This window comes from Papaver somniferum, unplaced genomic scaffold, assembly GCF_003573695.1.
Source record: "Papaver somniferum cultivar HN1 unplaced genomic scaffold, ASM357369v1 unplaced-scaffold_128, whole genome shotgun sequence".
Taxonomy (NCBI): Eukaryota; Viridiplantae; Streptophyta; class Magnoliopsida; order Ranunculales; family Papaveraceae; genus Papaver; species Papaver somniferum.
The window spans coordinates 10,194,826-10,221,084 of NW_020621936.1; the positions used below are offsets into that span (position 1 = coordinate 10,194,826).

The window sequence follows — 26,259 nt, forward strand, 5'->3', positions numbered from 1 at the left end:
CAGGAAAATTAAAACAAAAAAAATATGTGTTACCTAAAATACCCCCGAACTTTTAAAACTCTTCTTTTCAAAGAGAAATTCTTTCTCTTTTCATAACTCCTCGTCCCTGAGCTCCTGAGAATTCCTCACATGCAGAATTCGATCGAAAATTCAGAGCTCGTGTATTCTTTTTTTCATATCTGGTTGATCAATCATGGTGATTAACGATTCTTGAATCGAAGATTAGATTACTCTACTTTCAAGTCATCTAATATCATCAACAACCAGTAACACAAATCAGTAAGTTTCAAGTTTCAATTAATCCAATTTTGATTTCGTTTTTGTCTAATTCTTTGTAATGCATATCTGGATATGTCGATTTTGAAGTTTCTTTATCAATTATTATGGGATTTTTGACTATCTTTTGGTTTTAGTTGTTGATTTTGATTATCTAGGGTTCTACTAATAACCAACTATCTTTTGGTTTTAGTTGGTGCATGTAAACGTGATTATTTGTTTATATCCAATCGATTGATTGTTTAAACCTGCTGAAACAATATACACAGATTCAAACCAAATTGATTAAAGTGATAACGGAAAATGGGCTAGATGATGGATGAAACTAGATGTTAACTGAGATATGAAACTAGATGATGGATGAACTGAGAGATAAGCTCCCATTGAAGAATCTGATTACGAGAAAATCAATCAGAGACTTCCAGAATTCGAAAGGACAATACAAGCTTGTGGTAATTCCTTGTTTTCTAATGTTGTTCGTAGTCTATTAAACGTATTCCATATGTCTCATATTTATCTCATTTTCAGCTGTAGAAGGCGAAGTCGAATGCCTCAGAGCTTACTCCACGTGCAATTCGATATTCAATAGTATCCTCAACATTGCTGGAGATATCAATGTAAGGAAAGCCTTTTGGTTTGATTATTGCGCTTATGCTTTCGTTTGTTGTTCGACTGAATTTGAACTTGATGAATGTTTTTATTGGTCTTCAGTACTATGACATAAGGAAGCAATGTGAAGGGAGCCTCTGTTATGATTTTTCCAACTTGGAGAAATTTCTGAATCTGAAATCTGTCAGGCAAGCTCTTGGAGTTGGCAACATTGAATTCATCTCATGCAGCCCTACTGTGTACTCCGAAATGCAAGCTGACTGGATGAAGAATCTAGAAGTTGGTATCCCATCTCTTCTTAATGATGGCATCCAGTTACTAGCTTATGCCGGGGAGTATGACTTGATATGCAACTGGCTTGGTAAGTGCCCTATTGTGCTGAACTCAGAATTCCACTTTTTGTGACTTTTAATTGGAAAAATATCACATTTGAAACAATATACACAGATTCAGTCAGTTTAATATGATTTTTTCTTTTTGTGTTTGTTTTGTTTCGTATCAGGTGAAACTATTGAGAATTGGCATTGGTTTTTGGAAAAGCTAAGAACTATCTTGGGTCCTCGTATACTAACTATTATTTCGGATCGCCATGAGGGTTTGATCCAAGGGATTCATGATGTTTTTCCAACTTTCCTTCATTGTTGGTGTTACCAGCATTTGAAGAATAATGTCCGCGGTAAGACCAACAAGAAAAAGGGAGAGCATGGTGCTGCGATGGATTTGTTCAAACAATGTTTCTATTCATCAACGCATGAAGGCTTTCATCAAGGTATGCAAAAGTTGAAGGATATGGGATGTGATGGTCTTCACAAATTCTTGAGTGACCTTCCAGTGGAATGTTGGTCCAATGCACATTGTCTTGGCTATCGTTATGGCGACATGTGTTCAAACACTGCAGAGGTATGCCTATTGCAAAAGGTATGCCTATTGCAATAGGCATACCTTGCATTCAACTCTTGGATTAAGGAAGCAAAAGTTATGCCTATTGCAACACTTTCTAACTGGATTAGACTTAAAATTATGGATCAGATGAGTAAAAGGAAGTTGAAGGGGGAGAAGTATAAAGGATTCACTGTCCCAGGCTAGAGAAAAAAGTAATGGCTTTCATTCGTGTTGGTGTCCAATGGAGAATAACTAAGTCTGGTGACATGGAGTGGGAAGTTTTTGATGGAAAGCACACGCATGTTGTTAATATTGTGAAGTTTCAGTGCATCTGTAGGGTTTGGTTTACTGAGCAGTTCCCTTGTGATCACGCTATTGCATGTATGCATTCAAATAAGATCAATGTTTACGAGTACATTAATCCGTATTTCAGCATTGCTAGATTTCGTGCTTCGTATGATCGTCCTATAAAGCCCATTCCCGATTACGACAAGCCTATTGATGTTGCTGCTGGAAATCTCGTGAATCCACCAACTGTCCTAGGAAAAAAACATGGTAGGCCGAAGAAGAAGCGGATTCCTAACGCTGGTAGCGCATGCGCATTCAAGAGACTCATTACATGCGGTAACTGCCATACTCGGGCTCATCATAACAACACGACATGTCCACATCCTCCTGCGAAAAAGCAACGTTAAGAACCTGCTTAAGAACATCTTCAGCCTTCATTCTCTGCAGCTTTTTACCATGATATCTTCATTACTTTATTATTTTTTGTAGCCTCTTGTTGCACATTTAAGATTCATTTACCTGGAATTATATTTTCGCAACTACTATTTACCTTGGATTGTTTCTTTTGTTCATAAAAAAATATCTTATGGTATTATTTTTTCAAGTATTTCTCTTCAGTTTTATAGTATATATATTATAGTCTTATGTTGATTTAGTTTAATTGTACATTTCCTTCAGTTTTCACTGTAAATTTTGAATGTTTGCGAAGATTCAAATTTAAATGTACAGGATGTAACCAGTTTCATCCTGCCTATTCTGGAAAAAATGAGATTTTTGGCCAGGATGTAACTGGTTTCATCCTTCACATTCTGACAGAAGTACTATTTTTTCTAACCTGCACACTCTGAAAACAGTTTATATACAGGCTAGGATGTAAGCAGTTTCATCCAAGCCTGGTTACATTCTGACAAGAATTGCAATTTTATACAGGCTTGGATGTAACCAGTTTCATCCAAGCCTGGTTACATTATGACAAAAAATTGCAGTTTTATACAGGCTAGGATGTAACCAATTTCATCCAAGCCTGGTTACATTCTGATAAAAAAATCTTTTTTCAACCTGCAAATTTAATCATTTATGGCTAACATATTCAAACACAACTATCATGAAATTGAAGTATAGGCATTTTTCAGTAAAAAAGTTCATATTTTAATTAAGACGAATCCACGGATCACAAATTTATGCAAAGACATAGTCCAACAAAAAAAAAAGTACTTCCGTATGAACTACATTAATAAAAATTTTCTAAACAACCTAAACACATCAAACTTTCCAGCAGCTATTTTCTCTGGCTTGTCTTCATCCATTTCGGCACCCACATCATCCACATTCCCTGTGCTAGACTCACCACTCACGCTCACATCATGCTTTTTCTTGGATTTTCTTTTAGCACCGGCACTCTTCTTACTCTCCTTGCTACTGCTTCCTGCAACAATTTTGATGAAACCAGTTAAGTCATATTTTAAATCTGTGGATGATACTCAATTACATCCCATCTTTAATGCTAGATGAAAATCATTTTCTGCAGGTATCAGATGAAACCCAGTTACATCCTATATATAATAGTTAGATGAAACCAAGTTTATGCAGGTATCAGATGAAACCCACTTACATCCTATATATTATACATGTTAACATGGTCTGAAGAAGGCAAAGAAAAGGAGTTTACGCTGTTATTAGTCCCATAATCACACCAAATTAAGACCACCAAAATATGCAAACCACCAAACACTTCCTAACACCAAATTAAGACCAACGATTAGTTCAGTTTCATCGTGTTTACCCCAGTTACATCCTAACTTAAACTGAGATGTTTAGTTTAGTTTTTACAAAATGAATCAACTTATATTGTCTACATCCTAACTATACAGATTTAATCCATCATCTGAAATTAGTCTACATCCTAAATACACCATTACAGTATGATGTTATTAGTCCCATAATCATTAAATTTAATACCACCAACAGATCAGTTACATCCTAACTTAAAGTTTAATGAAAACCAGTTTCAAACACCTGGTGAGCATCACTTCGTAACCAAATGCAAACCCAATTTCATGCAATCCATCCAAAACATAACCAGATTCAATCCATAACATAGATTTTCATACAACAACCAAATTAAATCATGATATAATTTATTACCAAAATTCACAACATACAATACTATCATGCTAATAGTCTTATATTCAATATAAGATGTATCTTCAAACCTGAACTAAACTGGTTTCATCCAGTTTTAATCTGCTGAAAAAATATACACTGCAGATTAACACTGGATGAAACCAGTTCCATCCTGGTTAAACCTGCTGAAACAATTTGGATAACCAGATGACCCAATTTCACTTCAACCAATTTCACAGTGGAAATACTTAAATAACCAGATGCAAACCAGTTTCATAGCCAAAAGATACTAATTGAAATGAAAATAAAACAAGCAATTCAACACATTAATCTACTGAAATGAAAATAATAACAACCAGTTCAACAATTTAATCATGCAATTCTGAAATTAAGAACAAAACAGAGTTAGGGTTTGAAAACTTACGAGTTCTAGGAGACATTCTGTAGATCGATTGAAACCCTAACTCTTCCAATACACTGAAATGCTTGAAACCCTAATTCTCAGAAACCCCTCTTGTAGTGTTGATGGTGTTTAACAGACGGTGGATGAAACCAATTTCTGGTAGAGTTGATGGTGCTGAACCGGTTGATGAAACTGATTTCTGTTAGTGATGATTTGTTAGTAGACGGTGGAGGAAATCGATTTGGTATTTTCTGGTGACGATGAAGATGAACGTCGGTGGTTTGAAAACTCACAGAGTTTTGTGTTTGGAAACTCACAGAGTTTTTTGAGAAGATGAAGATGAGAGTTGGTTGTTCTGGTTTTTGTTAAAGAGTGCGATGGTTTTGATGAAGAGAAGGAGAACGTGCTGGACGAACGGTTACAAAAGGGTAGTAAGGTCTCTCCACATTAAAAGATTCTTCTGGTTATTTGACCCAGGCCTGATTCCTACCTGTCCATAAGGCCCAGAAAAAGTTCTCTTTTGGCTATATAGCCCATTTCCTGTATTAAAAGATTAGAGTAAGCAAAATCATCCATTGTCCAAATTTTTCGGAAAAGATTTTGAACTCGCAGTGGGAGTTCAAGGAAGAATTCGCAGCATCACAGCCGTCAAATGATGGAAATATGACATCACCTAATCAAAAATTTAACCACAATTATCTTTAATAAAGATACATAATATATTTAGAAATCTAATTATATAACTGTGGTTAAATCATGATGTTACATCTCCACATCCAATGGCTTTTGATGCTGGGAATTCATGTTGCGAGTTCAAAATTTTTTCCAAGATTAATGGCGTAATTTTTCAAAGCAGCTACTGTTAAGACAAAAGTCACTGATGGAAATGAAGAAGAATTGCAGTTAATAAATGCTTAATCTTTCTGATGGTTTAATTAAGATAGATCTATGGTTTTACACAAACTTGATTTGCATAGTTCTAAGTTCTAATTAAAATTTTATTTGATAAATGTAGGGTACACTATGTTCGCAATGTAGATTGAGACTTCTAATTCTCTTTGTCGATACACATTTACATCGTTAGCTTCTAATTGACGACAACAATCAAGTTCAATAATTCACGGTATTAACTAGTAAATTTCTAATGATCACCAAACTTATAATCACTGCCACAAGGGTTCTGGTGTTAATGATTATGTGAGAGTTTGATGTTCATATTTTTTTCATGGTATGTATCTCGTTACGAAAGAAAATTTCGTATTATGGCCATGTTTCTAACAAGCTGATTAGCAGAAGTAGTTTTTTTTGTTGAACTTTTTTTGATTCGTGGGAACTGTGAATAGGGAGGGAGGGAGGGAGGGAGGGAGGGAGGAAGAAGAAAGGGCTAAAACTTTGAAAAAGAAGGATAACGTGGGGTCCATAAAAATAAAATATAAAAGGAATCTCCAGATCACAGAGGTACCTGAGGAAAAAATACGCATTTATTTGAGTAATTTTTCAAATAAAACAATTTACTTTTCCGAAACAAGTGAGTAGAGAATCAAGAAAATAGTACTTTTCCAAAGCCAAATAATATCTATTATACCCTGCTAACTTGTATACCCGTCTACTCTACTAGTAGCAGAGTATTTTAGTTGGTTTGACATTCATATAGATATATGGAAAATCATACCCTCTTCATTTTTTAATGGAAAATATTTAGTTCCCGCACTGCTAGATCAAACATGATCTAGCAGCATTTAAGCCACACAGTTGGCTACTTTTGACGTCACTTAACTCTCAGGTTAACCACAGTTGGCTATTTCAGTTTCTACTTATTTTAGTTGCAGTTACCATCTCGTGATTGTACAAAATAATTTCATTTGTTTTTAATTGGCAATGGATTATACAGTTTGCATGAGTTTTTCCTTTCTCGTCTTCTTATTTTCATCTCACATATCACCAAAACTAAACAAAACAGAATCAAACAAGTTTGATGAACCACTATCACCGGTATGATAATCACAATGTTTGTGGTGGTGACTGGTGATGGTACTTTTTGCTCTGTGAATTTGATGATGATGAATTTGTCGACTTTCCTGTAAAATTCGGTCAAAATTTATATATTGTTTCATGATCAGTACACAAAATCAATCGGCACTTAACCATTATTTAACTAAATACCCAATTAGTATTTCCTAAATTAGTTGGTATCCAAACGTTACGTACTATTGTTAACGGGTTATGTATGTTTTCCGGCGCGGAATATATGATTGAGGGTAGGGATGAACAGAAACCGAACCGATAACCGTAACCGCACCGATAACCGCATAACCGAACCGTAACCGCACCGAACCGATAATCCAACGGTCGGTGACGGTTTTCATTTTAATAACCGTTAGATCTACGGTTCGGTGTACGGTTTTACCCATAACCGCAAGATAACCGCACCGAAAAACCGATTAATAGGGACCGTCGATTAGTTTTTATCTTGATTAATCCTAGCCGTCTAGATTAAAGCCTACACCATATATATTTCGGAACCCTAATTTTTTCAGAAGTTTTCATCTCGTTCTCTTCTTCAGTTCTTCTCGGCTCTCGCTGGTCTGAAACCCCAGTCGCCTCCACCACCAGTAGAACCACCACTTTGATCTTTTAAACCACCTCCATCAAGAGCACCACCACCTCCTTGGCTCTATCTAGTAAGTAAATAGATCCCCTGTTCTATTTCTCATTCTCGTTTCGATTGATTTGTTTGTTTTTCAATTTCTAGGTTTTTTTTTTAATTATTCTTCTGTTAGGACTTAGAGTTTCTTTCTTCGAAATGGTTTGCTTGTTGTTTTGTGTTTATCATCTTTTGTCAATTCTTATTTTTCTGATTACAGTCATGGGTTTTTTATTTTAGGTTTTGGTTGAGTTGAGGGGAGGAACTCAAGAAGGAGTCTGAAAGATATTATCATTCAGTTTGAGTTAAGGGAAGGAAGGAGTCTGAATCTCTGATTACATGTAACTACTAACTAGTTATCTACTCATGATGAAGGAGATGTTGGTTAGGTTTTATTTATAGTTTTTGTTAGTAATCTTGTCCAGTAGAAGAAGAAGTTGAATCTAGCTAGGGTTATATTTAAGATTTTGCATTGGAGTCCAAGAGGAGAGATCAAAGTTGGGTTCATGATTACTGGTTTGATTTTTGTCTCTGTATTCATTTAGTTGCAGAGGGTCGCTTTTGTTTTGTTGATCTTTCTTTTACTAGCTCCATTGTTATTAGTACTAGTAGTTCTGTCTTTGATTGAAACTATCTTGCATTTTCAGTATCTTTTAATTTTATTTCTTATATCTGTTATGATTGAATGCAAGTAAAAGACTAAAGCAACAGCTGTGCAGTTGGAATTTGAGAAAGACCATGGATCTGTAATTTCATTGGATTTAGGAATATGTTTTTAGGATGAACCCAACCTTGATACCAATGGGTGCAGCTTCAATTAGAAATTGATTCAAATTATGGTAATCAAGTTAGTTTCATTATCAAGTTCAGAACTAACTTGATTGTTTTAAGAAATATGAATGCTTGTATTAAGAAGTAAGAACTAACTTGTTTACCTTTGGTTGTTTGGCAGGGTAATGATTGGATCAAGTTCAGTTTCATTATCAAGCTGCAAGATGGCAAGTGCATCTCCCTCTCCATCCCCTGCAACTGGGTCTACTGATGTGACACTATCAATAACACCTCAAGTTGATGCTACAAATCAAGAAACACAAGCTATAGAGCAGGCTACACAGGACCCTGCACCTGAGGTTGTACCGAAGAAGAAGGGGAAAACTAGATCAAAAGTTTGGAATGACTTTGTAAGGCTCAGTGAAGAACAAGCTCAGTGTAAGCATTGTAAGAAGAAATTGCAAGCACATAGCAGAGGAAATGGCACTTCCAGCATGAAGACACATTTAGGCACATGCCCTCAGAATCCCAACAAGAAGCAGAAGGGTCAGAAGAATTTGATGTTTCCACCTCCAAGACCAGGACAATCATCACAACTGGTTGCTGTAAGTTATGACAAGGATATGTGTAGAAGAAGATTGGCTGAGTTTGTCATCATAGATGAACTTCCATTTAGAATTGTAGAAGGAGAAGGGTTTAGAAGATACAGTGAACAGTTGGAGCCTAGATTCAAGGTGCCAAGCAGGATGACAATTTACAGAGATCTTTTAATCATCTACAAAGATGAGAAAGAGAAGTTGAAGAAATACTTCAAGGAAAGTAAACAAAGAGTCTCTCTCACAACTGATACATGGACTTCTCCAAACAACTTCAATTATATGTGTGTGACAGTGCACTTCATTGATATCCATTGGAAGCTTCAAAAGAGGATCATTCTGTTTTGCTTGATCAAGGGTCATACTGGAGTGGATATTGGGAAAATGCTTGAGAAATGTTTGCTGGATTGGGGGCTAGAAGATCTTTTTGGTGTGACTTTGGACAATGTCAGTGCAAATAGTGTGGCAATTGAGTATCTTCAAACAAGTGTCATCAATTGGACCGGAGCAAAAGTGAGATCTCAGTACATGCAGGTATAATTACTTTTCTTGGCTCTATTCTTTATAATGTACTTGTTGTATATCTTTGTGCTTGCAACTGATTCTTTCATTCTGTTATTGTTTGATGAACTAGCTATAAAATAATTCTTTGATGAACTGTCTGTGCTTTTATTGTTTCATTCCTGCCAGGTAAGGTGTGTTGCGCATGTTCTTGCGCTTGTTGTCAAAGATGTTGTGCTGTTGTATCACAAGTCCATTGGAAGGATCAGATCAGTTATCAAGTTTGTTACCGGCTCTCCCTCTAGGTTGGCCAAATTCAAGGAATGTGCTGCTCTCGAGAAGATTGATTGTAAGAAGATGGTTTTCCTAGATGTGAAGACCAAGTGGAATGCTACGTATCTGATGCTTGATGCTGCCATTCCTTATGAAAAAGTCTTTAAGAGGTTAGAAAGAGAAGATAGGAGCTTTCGAGATAAGTATATTTTCAAAGAATCTGAATGTGAAGCTTTGCCTAATACTGATGCTGATATTGTTGTAATTGATAATGAAGAATATTATCATAGTTCATCTAGTGAATCTGAATGTGAAGTAGATGTGTCTAAAAAGAATAATACTAAGAAAAAGAACAAACCTCATCGTCATCATGCTCCATATGCTGCAGACTGGTCATATGCTAGGTGTCTTGTTAAGTGTTTGAAAATCTTCTTTGATGTTACTGTTAGGTTCTCAGCTTCAGTTCAGGTTACTTCACATGAATTTCTTTGGCAGTTGGCATTGATACATGAACAGTTGGTTCGTCTTAGAGCTATAGGAAACCGAGATCCTCATATTTCTAAGATGGCAGAAATGATGTTTAAAAAGTACAACGCATATTGGGGGGATTATGAAGATATGAACTCTGTGATGTATTTTGCTAAGTTGCTTGATCCTCGAGAGAAAGAATCTGGTTTGAAATTTGATCTTGAATGTTTGTATGAGCAAGATGATTTTAGGGTTACGACTGTTTTGAAAGCTGTGAAACAAGATATGGGAAAACTTTATGATGATTACAACAACATGTATTCAAATGCCAATGCAGAGAAAGGTGACATCATTACTTACCGTTGATCATCATTAGTTCATTACTAATATTTCTTATTTATTTTTTTTATCATCATTACTTACTATTGATTGTTCTCATGTCTTAGGTACTGGCTCAACATCTGCTGCTGGTGTTGATGACATGGTTGTTTGTGTGCAAGAAGAGAACATTGAGGATATGCTTGAGTCGAGGAAGAAAAGGCGAAGAATGAATGTTCACAATACTCATCCAAAGTCAGAGCTTGAAAGGTATTTGCTTGATGACTGTGAAGCATCTACCAAGGAGTTTGATATTCTAGCATGGTGGCAGGCTAATAGTACCAAGTATAAGGTATTTGCTTAATCAACTCTTTTAATAAATTTCTTAAACTAGCATGGTGGCAGGCTAATAGTACCACAATCTTGGTGATGCTTCATTTTCTTAAACTCTTTTAATAAATTTCTCCATTTGTCAGTACACATACTTGGTGATCTCAAATTTATTAATAATCTTGTTTCTGCTCTTTTCTTTGGAGGTCTCATTTCATGATCAGACCCACTACTGTCAGCTAAAACCATTTGCTGTTGTGGTTGTTTAAGGTACTATCACTAATGGCAAAGGATATTTTAGCAATACCAGTGTCCTCCGTTGCTTCGGAATCTGCATTCAGTACTGGAAAACGCATTCTTACTCCATGGAGAAGCTCGCTATCTGCCAGGACAGTTGAAGCACTTCTCTGTACGCAAAGCTGGTTGCAGAAACCTATCTCTCTTGATTTCCTATGTGATTACGTACCTGATGACAATTCCAACATTGAAGATGGTAATGGAATCCCTTCTCTTTTGACCTGAAATTTGAATGAGTGTATCTTCTTTGCATTCTTCTTGTTTTTCTTCTTATCTGTTAGTTTCTCTTATCTTATTTCTTCTTGTTTTTCTTGTTGCAGAAATTTTGGGGAAGGATGAAGATTAAGGAGATTGGCTTGAGAGATGGATGGACTGCAGTCTTTTAGCTTTGGTTAACTTGAGAAATGAAGATCAAATGGATGACTGCAGTCTTTTTATGTTATTGGCAACATCGTTTTCTTTTAACTTTCGTTTCATCAGACTTTGGTTATCTTTTAGAATTAAGACTTTGGCTAACTTGTTTGTGAACTTCAACTTTGGTTATCTGTAGACTAAACTTGTTTGTGAACTTCAACTTTGGTTATCTGTAGACTAAAGAGTAAACCTATACAGGTGCAGGGTATAGGTGAAAACCGAACCGTAACCGAACAGTATCGGTGCGGTTAAAAACCGAACCGAATACTGAACAATTCGGCTACGGTTTCAATTGTGATAACCGCACCGAACACGGTTAGTTGAACGGTTTTACCTATAACCGCACCGAACCGAACCGTGTGCAGCACTAATTGAGGGACTACTAAAATTGTAGCTTTTTTCTTCTGGAGTCTAGCTCATGGCATTTATGATTTTTCTTCGTCTAATCTTCCTTTGATTTTCTCTTCTCATCCTATTTGAGTTTATGTATTCTCTCTATAAAAGTACGGCCGCCAAATAGGGTAAAAGATATATGGCGACAACTAAAATAAAGGAAGATAACCACGGTTAATATTAGAATTTGGTGACGTCAAAATAACCCAAATGTTGGGCCTAGCAGTGCGAGAGCGAAATCGTTTCCGACCGGGAAAACGGAAAAATCATGCTGTGTACGCAGGCCGAAATGCTCAACAACACAAGAAAAAATAAAATATAATAAATAAAATAATCGAGAGCTTGACCAAAGAGCCTTACTCGCCGTTAGATGTGCTCATTTGTCCAAAAAGAAATTGCACTGCCGTTGGTAGCAGTAGTAGTGTAGTAGCACTAAGGTTCATTTGTTGCGGCCTTGTTGCATTTGTCTGTGCACGACGACCAGATGAATTTAGACGGTATGCATAGTGTACTGTGTACCCTGCCTGCTTCCGTATCCTCGGGGGTTACTGTAGTGTAATACCTTCAGTGAATCTGCCATCAGTTTTCACTTTAAAACAAAGTTATGGAAAATCTGTCTGTCTGTTGGATGGAATAAAATTTGGTGAAATGATATCGTCAAGAGACTGAAGACGTTAAGTGGCGGTCAAATAGTAGTGTCCTTTCCTTGGATTAATGGTGAGTCGCAATAACAAACATTAAATGAGTCTGGGTTTTCAGATGTGGTCCTAGGAATCCCTCTTCTCTTCTCATATCTCACTCTATCACTAGAAAAATTAATAAAGTGTCCTGCTTCAAACCATATAATTAATAAACCGGCCAAACTTTTAAATTCTTTTAGAAACTGGCCTTTCTGTTAGAGTTGACACCTGGACCCACCAGATCGGTCAGCTGCGTTGAATAAGTCAAACTCGGTAGGAGAATTTACGACTGTGCCCTTGCCCATTTAAAGACCCGTGTGGTGTAATCTCTTACCACACTTTCTCTTTCTCCCTCGTTCTCTTTCTCCCTCGTTCTCTTCTCCCTCGTTCTCTTCTCCCTCGTTCTGAAACTAGGGTTAGGTATTGAAGCTGTTTGAAGCTGATGTTATTGAAGTTGTTTTTGCTGAAGACATAGATGTTAGCAGAAAGACCAGAGTGTATTTGGAAGAAAAGTTATACATATTTAGGGATTCAGAGATAGTGGTGATACAGTGAAGATGAGGTACAAACCGGGATTGAAACAGTCTGAATCAAGGTAAGATTAACGAAACCCGTGACTTAATATATGATGAAAATCATTGTATTGATAGTTAATTAATTTAATTGATCGATTGATTTTTAGGGTTTATGTTTTTTTTCCTTTGTAATTAGGGTTTATTTGAAACCAAATTTTTATTGTTTAATTGGGGTTTAATTTTCGTGATTGGGTGTTTGATTTTAAGTAATATTGCTTAATTAGGTTTTCATTGGGTTTTCATAGGTTTATATCTGATTTTGTTTCATTTGTGTTGCAGTCAGTTCAAATTTAGGAATATCAGTGTATATGCGGAGCCAAAGAATGAGACTTTGGTATTTCCTGATTGCCATAGAGATGAAACAGACTTGATGACACTTAAGTATATGGTGTATAAGGGTTTGTCTATGGATGTTAAAGAGAAGTTTAATTTATATTGGTTTAAGGAAGAATGTCTGCCACTGCCATTGTTAAACAATGATGATTTTGATAATTTTTGGGAGGATTCTTTTGTAAATGAGGATGGATGTATATGTTTATGGATGGGGATGAAAGACACAGTGTTTGGGACTCCAAAGACTACACCAAAGAAGAAGACAGTTAGTAAGGGAACCACCCCTAGAAGATCCCCAAGGCTAAATAGTGTGGATAAATCAGTTGAAGGTGCATCAAGAAAGCTGAGTTTCATGGATGTTCCCATGTCCAAACATTCTCAGGCTAGTAGCAGTGGTTGCAGTCAGTCAAAAGCTACAAATGAAGTTAAGTTTGTTGAAGATGTGGACAATATTCAGCTGGAAAACACCAAAGAAGATGAATGTCACCCAATTGAGAATCCAGAAGCTCCTCCAGTATATGACAGTGATGAAGACATTGAGTATGGGTCAGATGAAGAAGAACAAGAAGAGAAAGAAGAAGAAGAAGAAGAAGAAGGAGAAAAAGAAGGCAAAGAAAAAGGTATATTTCATTTATAACTGATTTCATTTATTATAATTTGTAACTTATTATATGGTACTGATGTTGATCTTGAATGTGAAGGTAAGGATGTGGATGAAAGACCTGCTTACATGGATGACTTTGATGATGATTTTGGTCAGTACATGAAGGGTGAGCATGATGTAGATCTTTTCCCTGAAGAAGAAGTTTTTACTCCAGTAGATCCTAGCAAAATGGAGGTAAAAACTAGATTTGCAAATAAGGAAGCATTTAAGAAACATCTCAGGGGTTATTGTGTTCTTAATAAGTGTCAATATATTTTGGATAGAAGTGCTCCCTCTAGAATTAAGGCTGAGTGTAGGTTTAAAACAGATCATGATTGTCCTTGGTTTGTGTATGCTAGCAAGAAAGAGGGTGAGAAGACTTTTGTTCTTAGGAAAGTGAATTTGGAACATAAGTGTGAAGGGGATCCCCAAAATAGGAATAGATCTGCTGATCCTCATTTTGTAAAGGATTTTGTTCTTGATCAGATGAAGAATAAGCCTAAAAAAGTTGTTCCAGACCCTTATAAAATCAAGGAAGACTTCTTAGCTGAAAAGAGAGTAAATATACCATATCAGTGTGCATGGAAGGCTAGGAATCTAGTTTTAGAGTCATTATATGGGAACTATAAAGAAAGTTACAATGAAGTAAGTACCAGCATTCTGCAAGATGTTTACAAAATGCAATGATGGGTCTGTTGCTAAGTTCACTTTTGACACAGTGAATAACACCTTTGAAAGCATGACACTCTCATTTGAACCTGCAATGAGGGGTTGGCGAAAAGCATGCAGGGGAGTTATAGGGCTTGATGCCTGCCATCTAACAGGGGAATATGGGGGAGTATTGATGGCTGCAACTGCACTTGATGGACAGAATGGGTTAGTAATGTTAGGAATTATGGTATGCAGAGCTGAAACAAAGGAAAATTGGATCATTTTTTTGAAGCATTTGAAGGATGCAATATTAGCACATCCAGTGAAAGTGGCTTTCATTTCAGATAGGCAAAAAGGTTTATTGGAAGCTGTTGGTATAGTGTTCCCTGGCCATCACCACAGATACTGTTGGAGGTAACTTTCTTGTCTAACTTTGTTTCTTGTTTCTTTTGTTTGTCAGATCAGATAAAGTCCTTATGTTAATTGCAATGTGTTAAAATGCAGACATTTATACAAAAATTTCAAGAAGGATTACAAGGGTCTTGAATTATACAGTTCTTTATGGAATGCAGCAAAAGCATACAAAGAAAAGCATTTTCAGGTTTGACAGTTCACAACAGTTCTTTGTTATTGGTTTTATGCACTATTTGACAGTCAAGTTAGCTAGTTTTTGATTGGCTGTGCAGGAACATTTTGACAATATTGTGAAACAGAGTGCTGCAGCTGGTGCTTATCTCAGTAGAGAAGATCCTGCTACATGGTCCAGGGCCTTTTTTAACCCTATTCACTGTTGTGAACATATGAACAACAATTTTTCAGAGTCTTTTAACAATATGATCAACAAGATGAGAAATAAACCAATTATAATGATAGGAATAATGTATGCTAACTTAGTGATGGGTACATGGTACAATAGGAGGACTGAATCTGCATCATGGGTAGATGGTAATTTGGTTCCTACTGCTGTTACATTGATTAAGAAAATGTTGGAATTTGTGACTGACTATGGTGTTGACCCTTGTGTGGCTGGAGAGTTATATATGGTGACTAGTCCAAAGAATTCTGTGTTCACAGTGAACATACTTGCCAAGACTTGCTCTTGTTTGCAGTGGCAGTTGAGGGGGTTCCCCTGTATGCATGCAGTGAGTGCATTGCATAGCATAAGGCCACAATGGAGAAAGTAAGATTTCTCTTTTTTTAAATCTGTACCTTGTCTCAGAACTTATTTATGCAATTTCTAGGCCTTAAATGTATCTAGCACTAACCTTTACATACTCTGCTTGAGCAGGTACTGCAGTGATTACTATTCAGTGGAGAACTATAAGGCCACATATGCACCAACTTTTGCACCACTAGATGATAAAAGTGAATGGGTCCAGGTACTTTTTCTTCTTAAATTTGTAACTATATGCCCTATTTATATTCTCAACTACATTAATATAAGTGCATTTGTTCTTGTAGCCAAACATGAACAAGAAGATCTTGAACCCTCCTCACAGTAGGAAACCAGGAAGACCCAAGAGCAAGAGGGTAAGAAGTTATGATGAACCTCGTGTTGAGAAGACAAAAAGGAGGTGTGGGAAATGTGGAAATGTTACTAACCACAACAAAAGAACATTGCTGGTGGTGAAGTGGGATCTAATCCAACTGCAAAGAGGCAAAGGACTGAATGTGATGCACAAAGCTTCACCTTCAGCAACATAGAGCCAAGTCAGACCACCGGAGTTAGGGGTGCAGCTAAGTCAAACAAGAAGAAGAGAACGCATCATTTGTTGGTGAATGTTTTACAGGGCCTGGCAGTCAGCCTTTGGCAACACCATCTTCTACTCCAGCTTCCACAACACCTATGAGTCTGCCATCTATAGCACCATCTTCTACTCCACCCTCTACAATAAATAACCTTTATCAGAACTTCTTTGGCATTGGATCTGTATCTCAGAATATAAAACAAGGAAAGGGAAGGGGAAATGGAAAGGCTAAGAAGAAATGATTTGAGATCCGTTTTCTGATTTTTTGTGTTTAAGAAGACAATATTTTTTCTTTTGTAGACTTGAATTAATGCTGAATCAAAAGTGGATGGTTGTTTATTAGTACATTTGCAGGTTACATTTTCAGATTGTTGAGTTCCTTACATATAGCATTAAGTTGTAAACTTGAATGCATAATTCTGTTTTTTGCAGCAATGAAGACTTCATCTGAGACCCATTTAAAACCGTCACAATCTGTACAAGTGAGGTATGCTATGTTCTTGTTGTGTTCATTCTTGCAAAATTTCATCTCCATTTTTGATTTGCAGTGATCTTTGTTGCAGGTTTGATTTTGCAGTGGGCAGTTTTTGAAGCAATGACCAGATTCTCCGCAAGCGTAACAACCATTCTCTACTGGTAATTTCACCATCTTGCATTTGACAGGATCGATGGCATCGTCAAACCATTCAAAGTACTGACAGGTTGGAATTGAACACTTCAAAAACATTTTTTCGTTTGTTTCTTTTGCTTTTGAACACAATAGTTGCCTTATACCATTACATGGTATATATTTGCACCTGGAATAAATCCAAGGACATACCTTTGGATCATGAATTCCCTGTGCACAGATAGAACATGAAATTAGGGGTTGTTTTAATCTTAATCTTACCTTGCTGCTGCTACTGCTGCCTGGAGAGTTTACTTCATTTTGGCTCATGTCTTATTTATTTTTATTTTTGTGATCTGTTGAGTATGACAAATACTATGGTTCTTCTCTGCAGGGCCTAATTTATATGAATGAAGCTGAATCCAACCGTTACAAATCCAACCGTTACAAATCCGACCGTTGCAATGAGTCACCGAGTTGACTCGATACTGGTTTGGTTACGAACTCAGACGAGGGTTAAGTCGTCTTTTACCTAGCAGGTTAACTGCCACGTAGCCAGTTAACTACCTAAATCCGTTTTTTGAAAAAAAACGGGATGGAAAATGTCAATATCTGCCAGTTTATATAAAGATTCAAAAAAACGGCCAGTTTCTTAAATATGGTTCAAAAAGGTAGTTACTTTATTAAAAAATAATCCATCCATCAATTAAGGTGTAATTTGTACAAAAATTCACCCAAAAATTTTCAGCAAAGTGGCCACAGAGTTAAATTTACCCCACAAAAAAAAAAAAAAATCAGAAAGAAGCCGTATGGTAGAAAAAAGAAGAAGAAGAAGTTGTCTAAAGGGGATGTATTGTACAGGAGGATTGATATGGTTTTGTCCTTTAATCAGGGAAAGGTCAGAAAGCAAATATTTATTTATAAAAAAAAAAATGAATATAAGTTCCCACCTAAAGATTCCCGACAGCACAATCTAATGGATTCGTCCCTCCCTCCTTTTCAATTTAATGGTTTCAACTCATGCCCCCATCTACCACTTCCATCTCTCTCTTCTCAATAAATTTTTCTCTTGTTGCATTTTGTTTTGGCTAAACCATGGCTGAGTTTCCTTCTACACCTCCATCTCCATCTTCAACCCCTTCTTCTTCTTCTGCCACTACCTCTTGTTGTTTAAATAGTCATGTGATTCATGTATTAGCTGTTGATGATTGCTTGGTTGACCGTAAAATCGTTGAGAAATTACTCAAAACTGCCAAATTTAAGGGTGAGATTTCTTTATGCTTGTATATATTTTGGATCTCCCTATGTTTATCTTTTGCATTCTTATGAATTTGTAGCCTAACAAAGTATGAAAATGCGTTTTGACCCTTCGTAAATGTCTTATTATTTTAGTAGTATTTCCAAAATGGGGATCCTATGCAATGTAGATTTTGCATCCCTATAGCTAAGGTTAATTTTAAACTGATAATACATAAGTTTCATGTCTTTTGTTTGGCAAAGACTATAATTTAGCCATGTTTTGCAATTTTTGATTTAATGAAACACTATTATTTTGGAAAAAATTGGTTACAAAATGGGTTCTCATATGCCAGGCCATTAGGGCATGATTTAGGATTAGAATCTGGCTGCTTTGTATCTCAATTGACATTGGTTAGCTGTTCATTGATGTGTTCTTAGGTGTCTTTGTTTACTAATTTTATCAAGTAATCAGGATGGTTCTCCGCGACGTAGATTCATCGAATGACCGAAATTCAATATTTACTCATTGTGGTGTGTCTAGGTTCTCAGATTGTACTGTGTAAGTTTGAGCAGCATTGTGATTTGTAACTTCCGACTATTATTTGCTCACTCTTGATACATGGTCTCGTCACGCTATGTTTTACATAGTTGTCAGTTCAGATTGTGATTCACCTTCTGCAAGTACAATTAGGTGCTGCATTATTTCTTGTAGAAATAAGAAACCTCCAGGATAGCTTCCTTGTAAGGTGAAACCACGTGTTTGCCATCGGGATTTGCAACTGCATCCGGGCATTTAACGACCTGATTCACTATCTTATAAATGTTGAGTACACATAACAGATCAGGCCTATCTCACTAGTCTCCTCCTTAAAAATCATAATTTGAGAAGATGCCTCTTGTACTCTTTCCTTGGGTCAAGTAAAGTTGTTTTCCTGCCCATATCTGTACTATATTTTTATGTCGCTAATTTGCATGTTATTCTGCTGCATCACCTCTCATCAAAAGTTAGTCACCTGGGTTATGTGAATTCGATAGTATGATCATTAGCATTACGGGAAAAAACAAAATACTATTTAGGTCTGTCTGTCTTGGAATTTCTTCTCATTGGTGATTGCCTGGGTATCACTTTTCATTGCTTAGCTGATCAAATCTTGTAGTTTTATTAATTTAATTTATTTTCACTGCAGTTACTACTGTTGCAAGCGGAAAAAAAGCATTGGAAGTTCTAGGCTTGAACGAAGCTAAAGTTGAAACTCCTCTTAATGTATGTGCAACTTCAATGTTGTTATCTGAAATTATTATTTTGTCAATAAGGAGTATTGGTTGTAGTGAGACCCAAGCATTATACAAACTTACATGTTGTCTGAGCTTCAGATATAGGCCGGATAATTAAGTCCAATGGTTTTGTTCATGGTGTCTTGTTTCTGTCTATCAGTGATCTGCCAATACTTGATTATGCAATGGCAACGTTTATCTTTTTATCTTGCCATATGTATTTTTATAAGCATTCTGCTTCCTTACATTAGTAATCTAACTGACAAAAGTTTCATTCAGGAACACAACATTGATATAATCTTTACTGATTATTGCATGCCTGAGATGAATGGTTATGATCTTCTCAAGGTTGTCAAGGTAACTACGGGTCTAAGCACAGTTTCTTTTCTTTTTTGTCATTGGAAGTTGCTGCAACTTAGCTGAATCTTCTTGAAAGCTGGTTTCTCTGTTTTGTTTTCTGTTATTTCTAATTCAATGTGTGTGAAATTTCAGGAGCACAGCCATCTAAAATCTATCCCCGTGGTGATAATGTCATCGGAACATGATCCCGATAGAATCAGCAGGTATCACTTCTTTCATTTGGAATTTGAATACATTGTTCTTTCGGCTTGTTCTACCTCAATGTTGCAATAGATAATGTGTTAGCAAGCATTTTTTAAAAGCATTGATGCCTTGGATGTCCCAAATGGGTAGGGTCTATTGTGAATCGCCGGATTTGTTTGCTTAACTTCTGCTTTTCATAGGGTAAAGAAAAGAAATGTAACTATCCATTACATCCAAACTTGAACGTCTCTCTCCTCTAATTTAGAGGATGGAGAAGTCATGGAGCTATGACTTCAGGTAGCACGTAACTATTCGTAGCAGGTTCTTTTCAGATTCTCCGTTTGTAATGATTTAGGGGGGAGTTTTGGTTAAAACCTGCCAAGGGTCGCTCGTTAAGAACTGATTTGGCTTTGTAGGTGGATCATACTGCCATGTTCTTACGATGGTTTACAGTCGACGTTGTTAACAAGGTATATCTGCATAATCTGTGGATACCTTTGGCGTCATTCGGTAAAAGTTTGATTCCGATTACGGATGGAGAGAAACTAATGAAATACACAATAGGTGTTGCAACAAAACGAGAATTTGTGTTACGCCTATTGTTTACTAGGAACTTCGGGATTTCTTATTACTTGTAGTGGCTTATTCGTGACATTAACTTGAGAGCGAGAGTATAATAACCTCTTGTCTATTTCTATTTTTGATTGCTCATATATTATAGAAGTTGGTCAAATTTTCTTTAAGAAGCCCTCAAATGAGTTTTGACAGTCACGACTCTTCTAAAGGCACAGAAAACCTCTGTTTTATTGGGTAACTACAGTTACATGGCATCCCATCATTATCCATAGTGTTTATTATACTTGTAACCAAATGTCACCATTGTATCACCGCCACTTCACACATAGTGCTTTCCCTGATTTACCTGAATTAACATATGTAACTGATTTTGAGCGGCGACATTTTGATGACTCCTGCCATCGGTACCAAAATCTTACTACAGTTGAAACTAAGTCTTTTTACTTATAGTAGATATATTATAAGTATGATTGTAATTACAAGATGGATCAAAGATCATATTTTAGCCTTTTTGATGAGTTGTCATTATTCTACTATAGATAAAGATAGAGGCAGAAGTACACAAGTCTTGTGAAGTTATTACACTCCCCAAATCAAAGAAATATAAACAGGGGTGGTTCTGTATAAACCGTGATTTTGAACCACTGCAAAACCGCCCACTCACAGTGGGTGGGCCCCGCCGACGGGAGAAAACAGGGGTCGGCTTTGGGACCCATCATTCACTGTGAGTGAGTAGTTTTGCCGTGGTTCAAAACCACTGTTTATTCAGAATTCTCGTTTAAACAAACCACTACTAGTATTCCTCGTATTTGGTTAGTAAATTCACACCAATGATAACTCAAAATTAAGGTTGTTGGTAATATTTTTAAGATTGCATTGCATTTCTTAACTTTTCAGTTATCAGCTTTTTTAACGAAGTGTTCACAATAGGTGTCCAAGTAACAAGGGTATTACTATAGTCACTTATGATAGAGATGGATGCATGTTCATGTTGGTGTGGTGTGTTATTACTAATTAGTCTAGGAATTGTTGATGGTGTTTGGTCAAGAATACAAAATAGCATGTTACCTCAGAAGCTACTTATGATATCTGCCTGTTGGTTTCAAGTAACTGACGCATAATATGGCCATGTCTAATATTGAGGGACATCTAGCATTTTTGGATTGTGCTGTTGGTTGGGTAACTTGGGTTGGTCAAAATTGTTTCAGACCGTCCATGGTTCAAGAGCTTTCTGGGTAAACGTTAATCCTGGGTTAACTAAATGCCCTTTAAAGGGAAATACCTGTACCTATAAAGTACAGATCTCCTGATTTTCTGGTTCTGGTTCCATTATTAGTATATGAACCAAAACTGGTAATAATATTGATTATGGACTCTACTTTTCCTTGAAGAACATAAAATAGAAGCACCTAAGGACTGATTAAAACCACAATAACCGGAACTGTTTAATTAGCAGATTTCATGCTCCTGATATTTCATCACAAAGACAACCTTAAGATACATTAAGATACATTAGGTCTGTCTCACTGAAATTCTAAATTCTACTGTGCAGATGTCTTGCAACAGGAGCTGAGGAGTTCGTGAGCAAACCCTTGCAGCTAAGAGATATACAAAGACTGAGAAGCTATGTAACACCTGTACAACATATAACCAAAACAGGCACAAAAAGAAAACTTCCCCTCGACCTGATACCAGAGAACAATGGATCTGAAAGGCGACCTTGTATTGCAGGAGTTGCTGTTGCATGATAACCCGAATTACATTCCAACTTCTTTTTCTTAAATATAAATAAGTTACTTCTGTGTCCCTTGTCTGTTGTCCTTTATTCCGTGTTTTTGAAGTTGAGCATTGTATACGCCGCTGTAGAGGATCAGGATATGTGTAATTTACTTTCCAATGTAATCTTTAGTTTTCAAGTGATCGGTTTTTGCTTTAATGGTGTCGTTATGGAATGTAATTTGTGTGTTGTTTACTATCGTATGAGTCCATTAGGACCCTCTGGAAAGGATCCATGTGCATTATATTTTGTTACTGATAATCTCTGGAGGGTTCTGTCTCTCAAAAATCAAAATGATATATCATAAGTTAAGCTACGGCAGAGAAATTCAACGTTTTCAAGCTCTTCTTCTTTGTTGACATCATAGTCTTTTCTTTTGCAGCACAGGTGGGAACTCCACCATGAAGATGGTGTCATGGTGATACGATAAAAGTCAACTACACCGCCCTTCTGATGCGGTCTGATCTTATTCCCATTGCGGAAAACGGGAAAAGGGAAAAAGAAAAAGATGAGATTCTGATCTTCTTGACTTGAACCAACTTGTTTGGCAACATCTTTCCCAATAGAGAGATGTCAACACTATAATCACAGTAGTCTTTGGAATACTAGCCAAGCCACACTCCGTGCATCGGAAGATCTTTCATAGCTGTACTAGGTATCACCGGGGCCTTAAGGCTAGGGGTGTAAATAATACCCGAAAATATTCGGCCTGCCTGTATCCGCCCGAGCCCGCCTGTACCCGAAGTAGCTCAAAACCTGTTATAGCCTGTCATGGACCACCCGGTCTGGTCTGGATTAATTTATTGGGCGGTCTCGGGCTTTGCGATTAATTATGATGCCCGGTCTGATACCCGGCCTGGTGCCCGTCCTGAAAGCCTTCTATGTGCCATTAATCATTTAATATCCTCTTAAAAAGACTTAAAAGTTACAATTTTATAATTATCAATTTTGTGTCAAGAAAAATAAAATATATAATTGTTTTTACTTGTAATTAACCTTTTCAAAACATTAATGGTAATATATTCTCTTATTAGAAAGTTTATTGTACTCTAATTAATTATTTATTATATGCTAAAATTAAAAAAAATTCAGTGTAATTTAAATATAAAATAATATCATCACTGTCGATGGAAGGTTTATTATGTAAGTTCAAACTTAACATAAAGGGAATGAGGAAAAACTCACCTTAGAGACATTGTTGCCAGTATCATTAGCTGGTGGGGATAAGTTCCGCTTCTAACAGGACTTTAGCATCTAGATTCATCTCACTGATAAAATTCAATGAGGATGCCATACAAACTTATTATTTGCTAGTCCCGAGCAAATCAAAACTACAAAATAAAATCCTAACTCACTGTCGCAGGCATCGTCGATTGCATTTAGCGTATGCAATAAGCCTTTAAACCCCTAGGTGGTCCTAGTGGACGAGTTATAGTCTCGGGAGGGCTTACCAGAGATATACCCACAAAACATGTACTTCAGACCTTAGTTATCTACGCAGAACCTTGGAAGGCACTAAAGAATCTCCTTGGTTGGCATACTTATTGACTACAGGAAGAAGTACCCTGATGCGAAATTCCAATTGTTATACACGAGTTTGCACTCAAGCATACTAAAATTCATATAAAGTGACAGAGCTCTACTCAGATAGTTGCACTATGGACATCATAGTCGGAGTCAAAACTAATCACATGGATAGATCAAGAAGATGGAAATAGAAAAACATATATGGTTTTGATGTTTACTAAGTGAACGGCGTTTCCCATATCTGTCTGAAGGCCTCCGCCAAAATGAACCTATCCTAATGGATTGAGATACTAGTCTGACTAATATCAACACACTGGCATATACAAGGGTACCAGTGGTCGATAACCTAACTCTAGGTCAACACAACTGGCATATACAAGGGTACCAGTGGTTGACTTTATTCCTTTTGGTCAAATGGTCTGGTCTCAAATTTTTTTTTTTTTTTTTTTCTCTCTTTTTTTTCCAACTTTTTTTTTTTCATTTTTTTTTGGTAACTCAATCACTCTAATTCATCATAGCATTGGTAACAACTTGAATCGTGGGCCCCACCTATCACTTAGAGAAACATGGTTTAAAAACAAAAATAAAATAAAATAAAAATAGAAGTGAAAAGGACTCAACGAGATATGGTGAAACTATCATGTTATTTCTAACACCTGAACTCTGTGCTTTTATGAATAGACTCTTCTAGATGTTTCCATCTAATCAAATTGGTTCCTCAACTCCTAAAACCAAAATGCTTCCATCCACTTAGATTGGATAGTGCCCTCCTTAATAACGATAAATTTCTAGGCTCTGGAGTTTATTTATTACAACTTAAAACTAACAAAAAGTTTCTTCCCCACCCCCAAACTTAAATCTAACATTGTCCTCAATGTTCTAAAGATGAAATTAAAATCATGAACAAGGAGAAACTATTACCACTGGAGGGAAAAGAAATAAGGAAGGATATTACCGTATCACATGAACGCGGGAGCCTCCCAGTAAATGCTAAATTTATAGTCATTAGCTAGACATCAAATACCTCTAAAAGAATTGTCACCTTCCAAAGTCGTATACCAATAGTCGAAACAATTGTGGGTCCATAAGACCAAATAGAACTGCCACGAATAGGAGACAAATGCTCAAGATCAGAAAAATGAGCAGATAGAGTACAACCTGATCTAAAGTTTCTCGCAAAACAACTGGATTTATCTGAGGTGCCCACTTGGGATTCATATGAGTGTCTCGGCAAACAGATTCATCCGAAAAACGGGTCTCTAACATATGGATTTTCTCCTGGACAGTATCAGGCGGATCAGGTTGTGGAGTCTGAATAGACTCAAGCGATACCTCAGATGCACTAGGCTTGAGTCCCAAGTTAAGGACTTCTACTGGGGATAATTGACAATCTCTACCCACAAATTTAGGGTAATCACTATTCTCCGTAAGACCTTTAACTATGGCTTGAATTTAAAATACTCTAGAGCTTCTTCTAGTTCACTACCCCCAAACTTAGAGTTTTGGGTGTCTCTAGATAAACTAGTCACAATATTCCTAATTTCTAGACCATCCGGTTCCTGAAAAAGGTCAATTGCTTTCTCTGAGTTATAATCAGGTGGTTCATCCTCTAAATTTTTTTGAGGTATACTAGCTATAGGACTTATATGTTTCATATCCTCTATGGTCATCCCTAGAGTTTCCTTATTGTGTTGAAGCACATTTACTGGCCTAATCTCATGATCACTATCCAAATCGGAAGTTATAGGCAAAATCTCAGATGAGCCTACAAATGCATAATTGTGGTCCAACTTGGGAGGATCTTTAGGCTCTTCGAAATAAGGGCTTAAGGTAGATTCGGTAGCTAGTAATGGTTCAAACCTAGATTTCCATCTATCGGTATCTAACATAGAAATAGAATCCAACAGAGCATTTACTTGTTCAATGTTGCTATCATCGTCAAAATCCATGCTAAAACGGGCTAGACAACTCTCTAATGGATCTTCCGATTCGGTGTTTGGTACAGACTTCGGAACAAAGGTTCCTATCATGTTGACCTCTTCGATGCACGTGTCATTTAGCTCAAAATGTAGCTTATTGACATTAAAAATATTCAACTCAATAGTCATATTACCAAAAGATAGATTCATAATACCATTTCGACAGTTTATGATCGCATTAGACGTGGCTAAAAACGGGCGACCTAAAATCACTGGTATTTGGTTCTCTGGGTCAGGGACAGGTTGGGTATCTAGGATAATAAAATCCACTGGATAAATAAACTTGTCAACCTCTATGAGAACATCCTCGATCACACCACGAGGAACTTTAACGGACCTATCAGCTAACTGAAGTGTTATCTGGGTAGGTTTCATCTCACCAAGTCCTAGCTTGAGGTACACATGGTATGGCATTAAGTTCACACTGGCTCCTAAGTCAAGCAACGCTTTCTCAACACGGTACTTACCTATTTTACAAGCAATGGTCGGGGACCCTGGGTCTTTATACTTAGGAGTAGT

General features: G+C 36.7%; 4 protein-coding genes across 4 annotated transcripts; all 4 read left to right on the plus strand.

Moving 5' to 3' along the window:
• Positions 1-579: 579 nt before the first annotated feature.
• LOC113331892 (serine carboxypeptidase 3-like) lies at positions 580-1,290 on the plus strand. The gene is made up of 4 exons (XM_026578535.1): positions 580-583; positions 666-728; positions 805-893; positions 988-1,290. The coding sequence occupies exons 1-4, from the start codon at positions 580-582 to the stop codon at positions 1,288-1,290; spliced, it is 459 nt and encodes a 152-aa protein (XP_026434320.1).
• Positions 1,291-12,720: 11,430 nt separating this feature from the next.
• On the plus strand, positions 12,721-13,562 carry LOC113331894. The gene is made up of 3 exons (XM_026578537.1): positions 12,721-12,862; positions 13,122-13,504; positions 13,558-13,562. Exons 1-3 carry the CDS (start codon positions 12,825-12,827, stop codon positions 13,560-13,562), a joined length of 426 nt encoding a protein of 141 aa, XP_026434322.1. The 5' UTR covers positions 12,721-12,824.
• Positions 13,563-14,477: 915 nt separating this feature from the next.
• On the plus strand, positions 14,478-16,459 carry LOC113331895. Its single transcript, XM_026578538.1, has 6 exons — positions 14,478-14,883; positions 14,974-15,070; positions 15,156-15,649; positions 15,758-15,848; positions 15,931-16,126; positions 16,260-16,459. The coding sequence occupies exons 1-6, from the start codon at positions 14,486-14,488 to the stop codon at positions 16,457-16,459; spliced, it is 1,476 nt and encodes a 491-aa protein (XP_026434323.1). The 5' UTR covers positions 14,478-14,485.
• Positions 16,460-17,639: 1,180 nt separating this feature from the next.
• On the plus strand, positions 17,640-22,547 carry LOC113332017 (two-component response regulator ORR3-like). Its single transcript, XM_026578673.1, has 5 exons — positions 17,640-18,088; positions 19,251-19,327; positions 19,618-19,695; positions 19,831-19,901; positions 22,010-22,547. The coding sequence occupies exons 1-5, from the start codon at positions 17,920-17,922 to the stop codon at positions 22,203-22,205; spliced, it is 591 nt and encodes a 196-aa protein (XP_026434458.1). The 5' UTR covers positions 17,640-17,919; the 3' UTR covers positions 22,206-22,547.
• Positions 22,548-26,259: the final 3,712 nt, after the last annotated feature.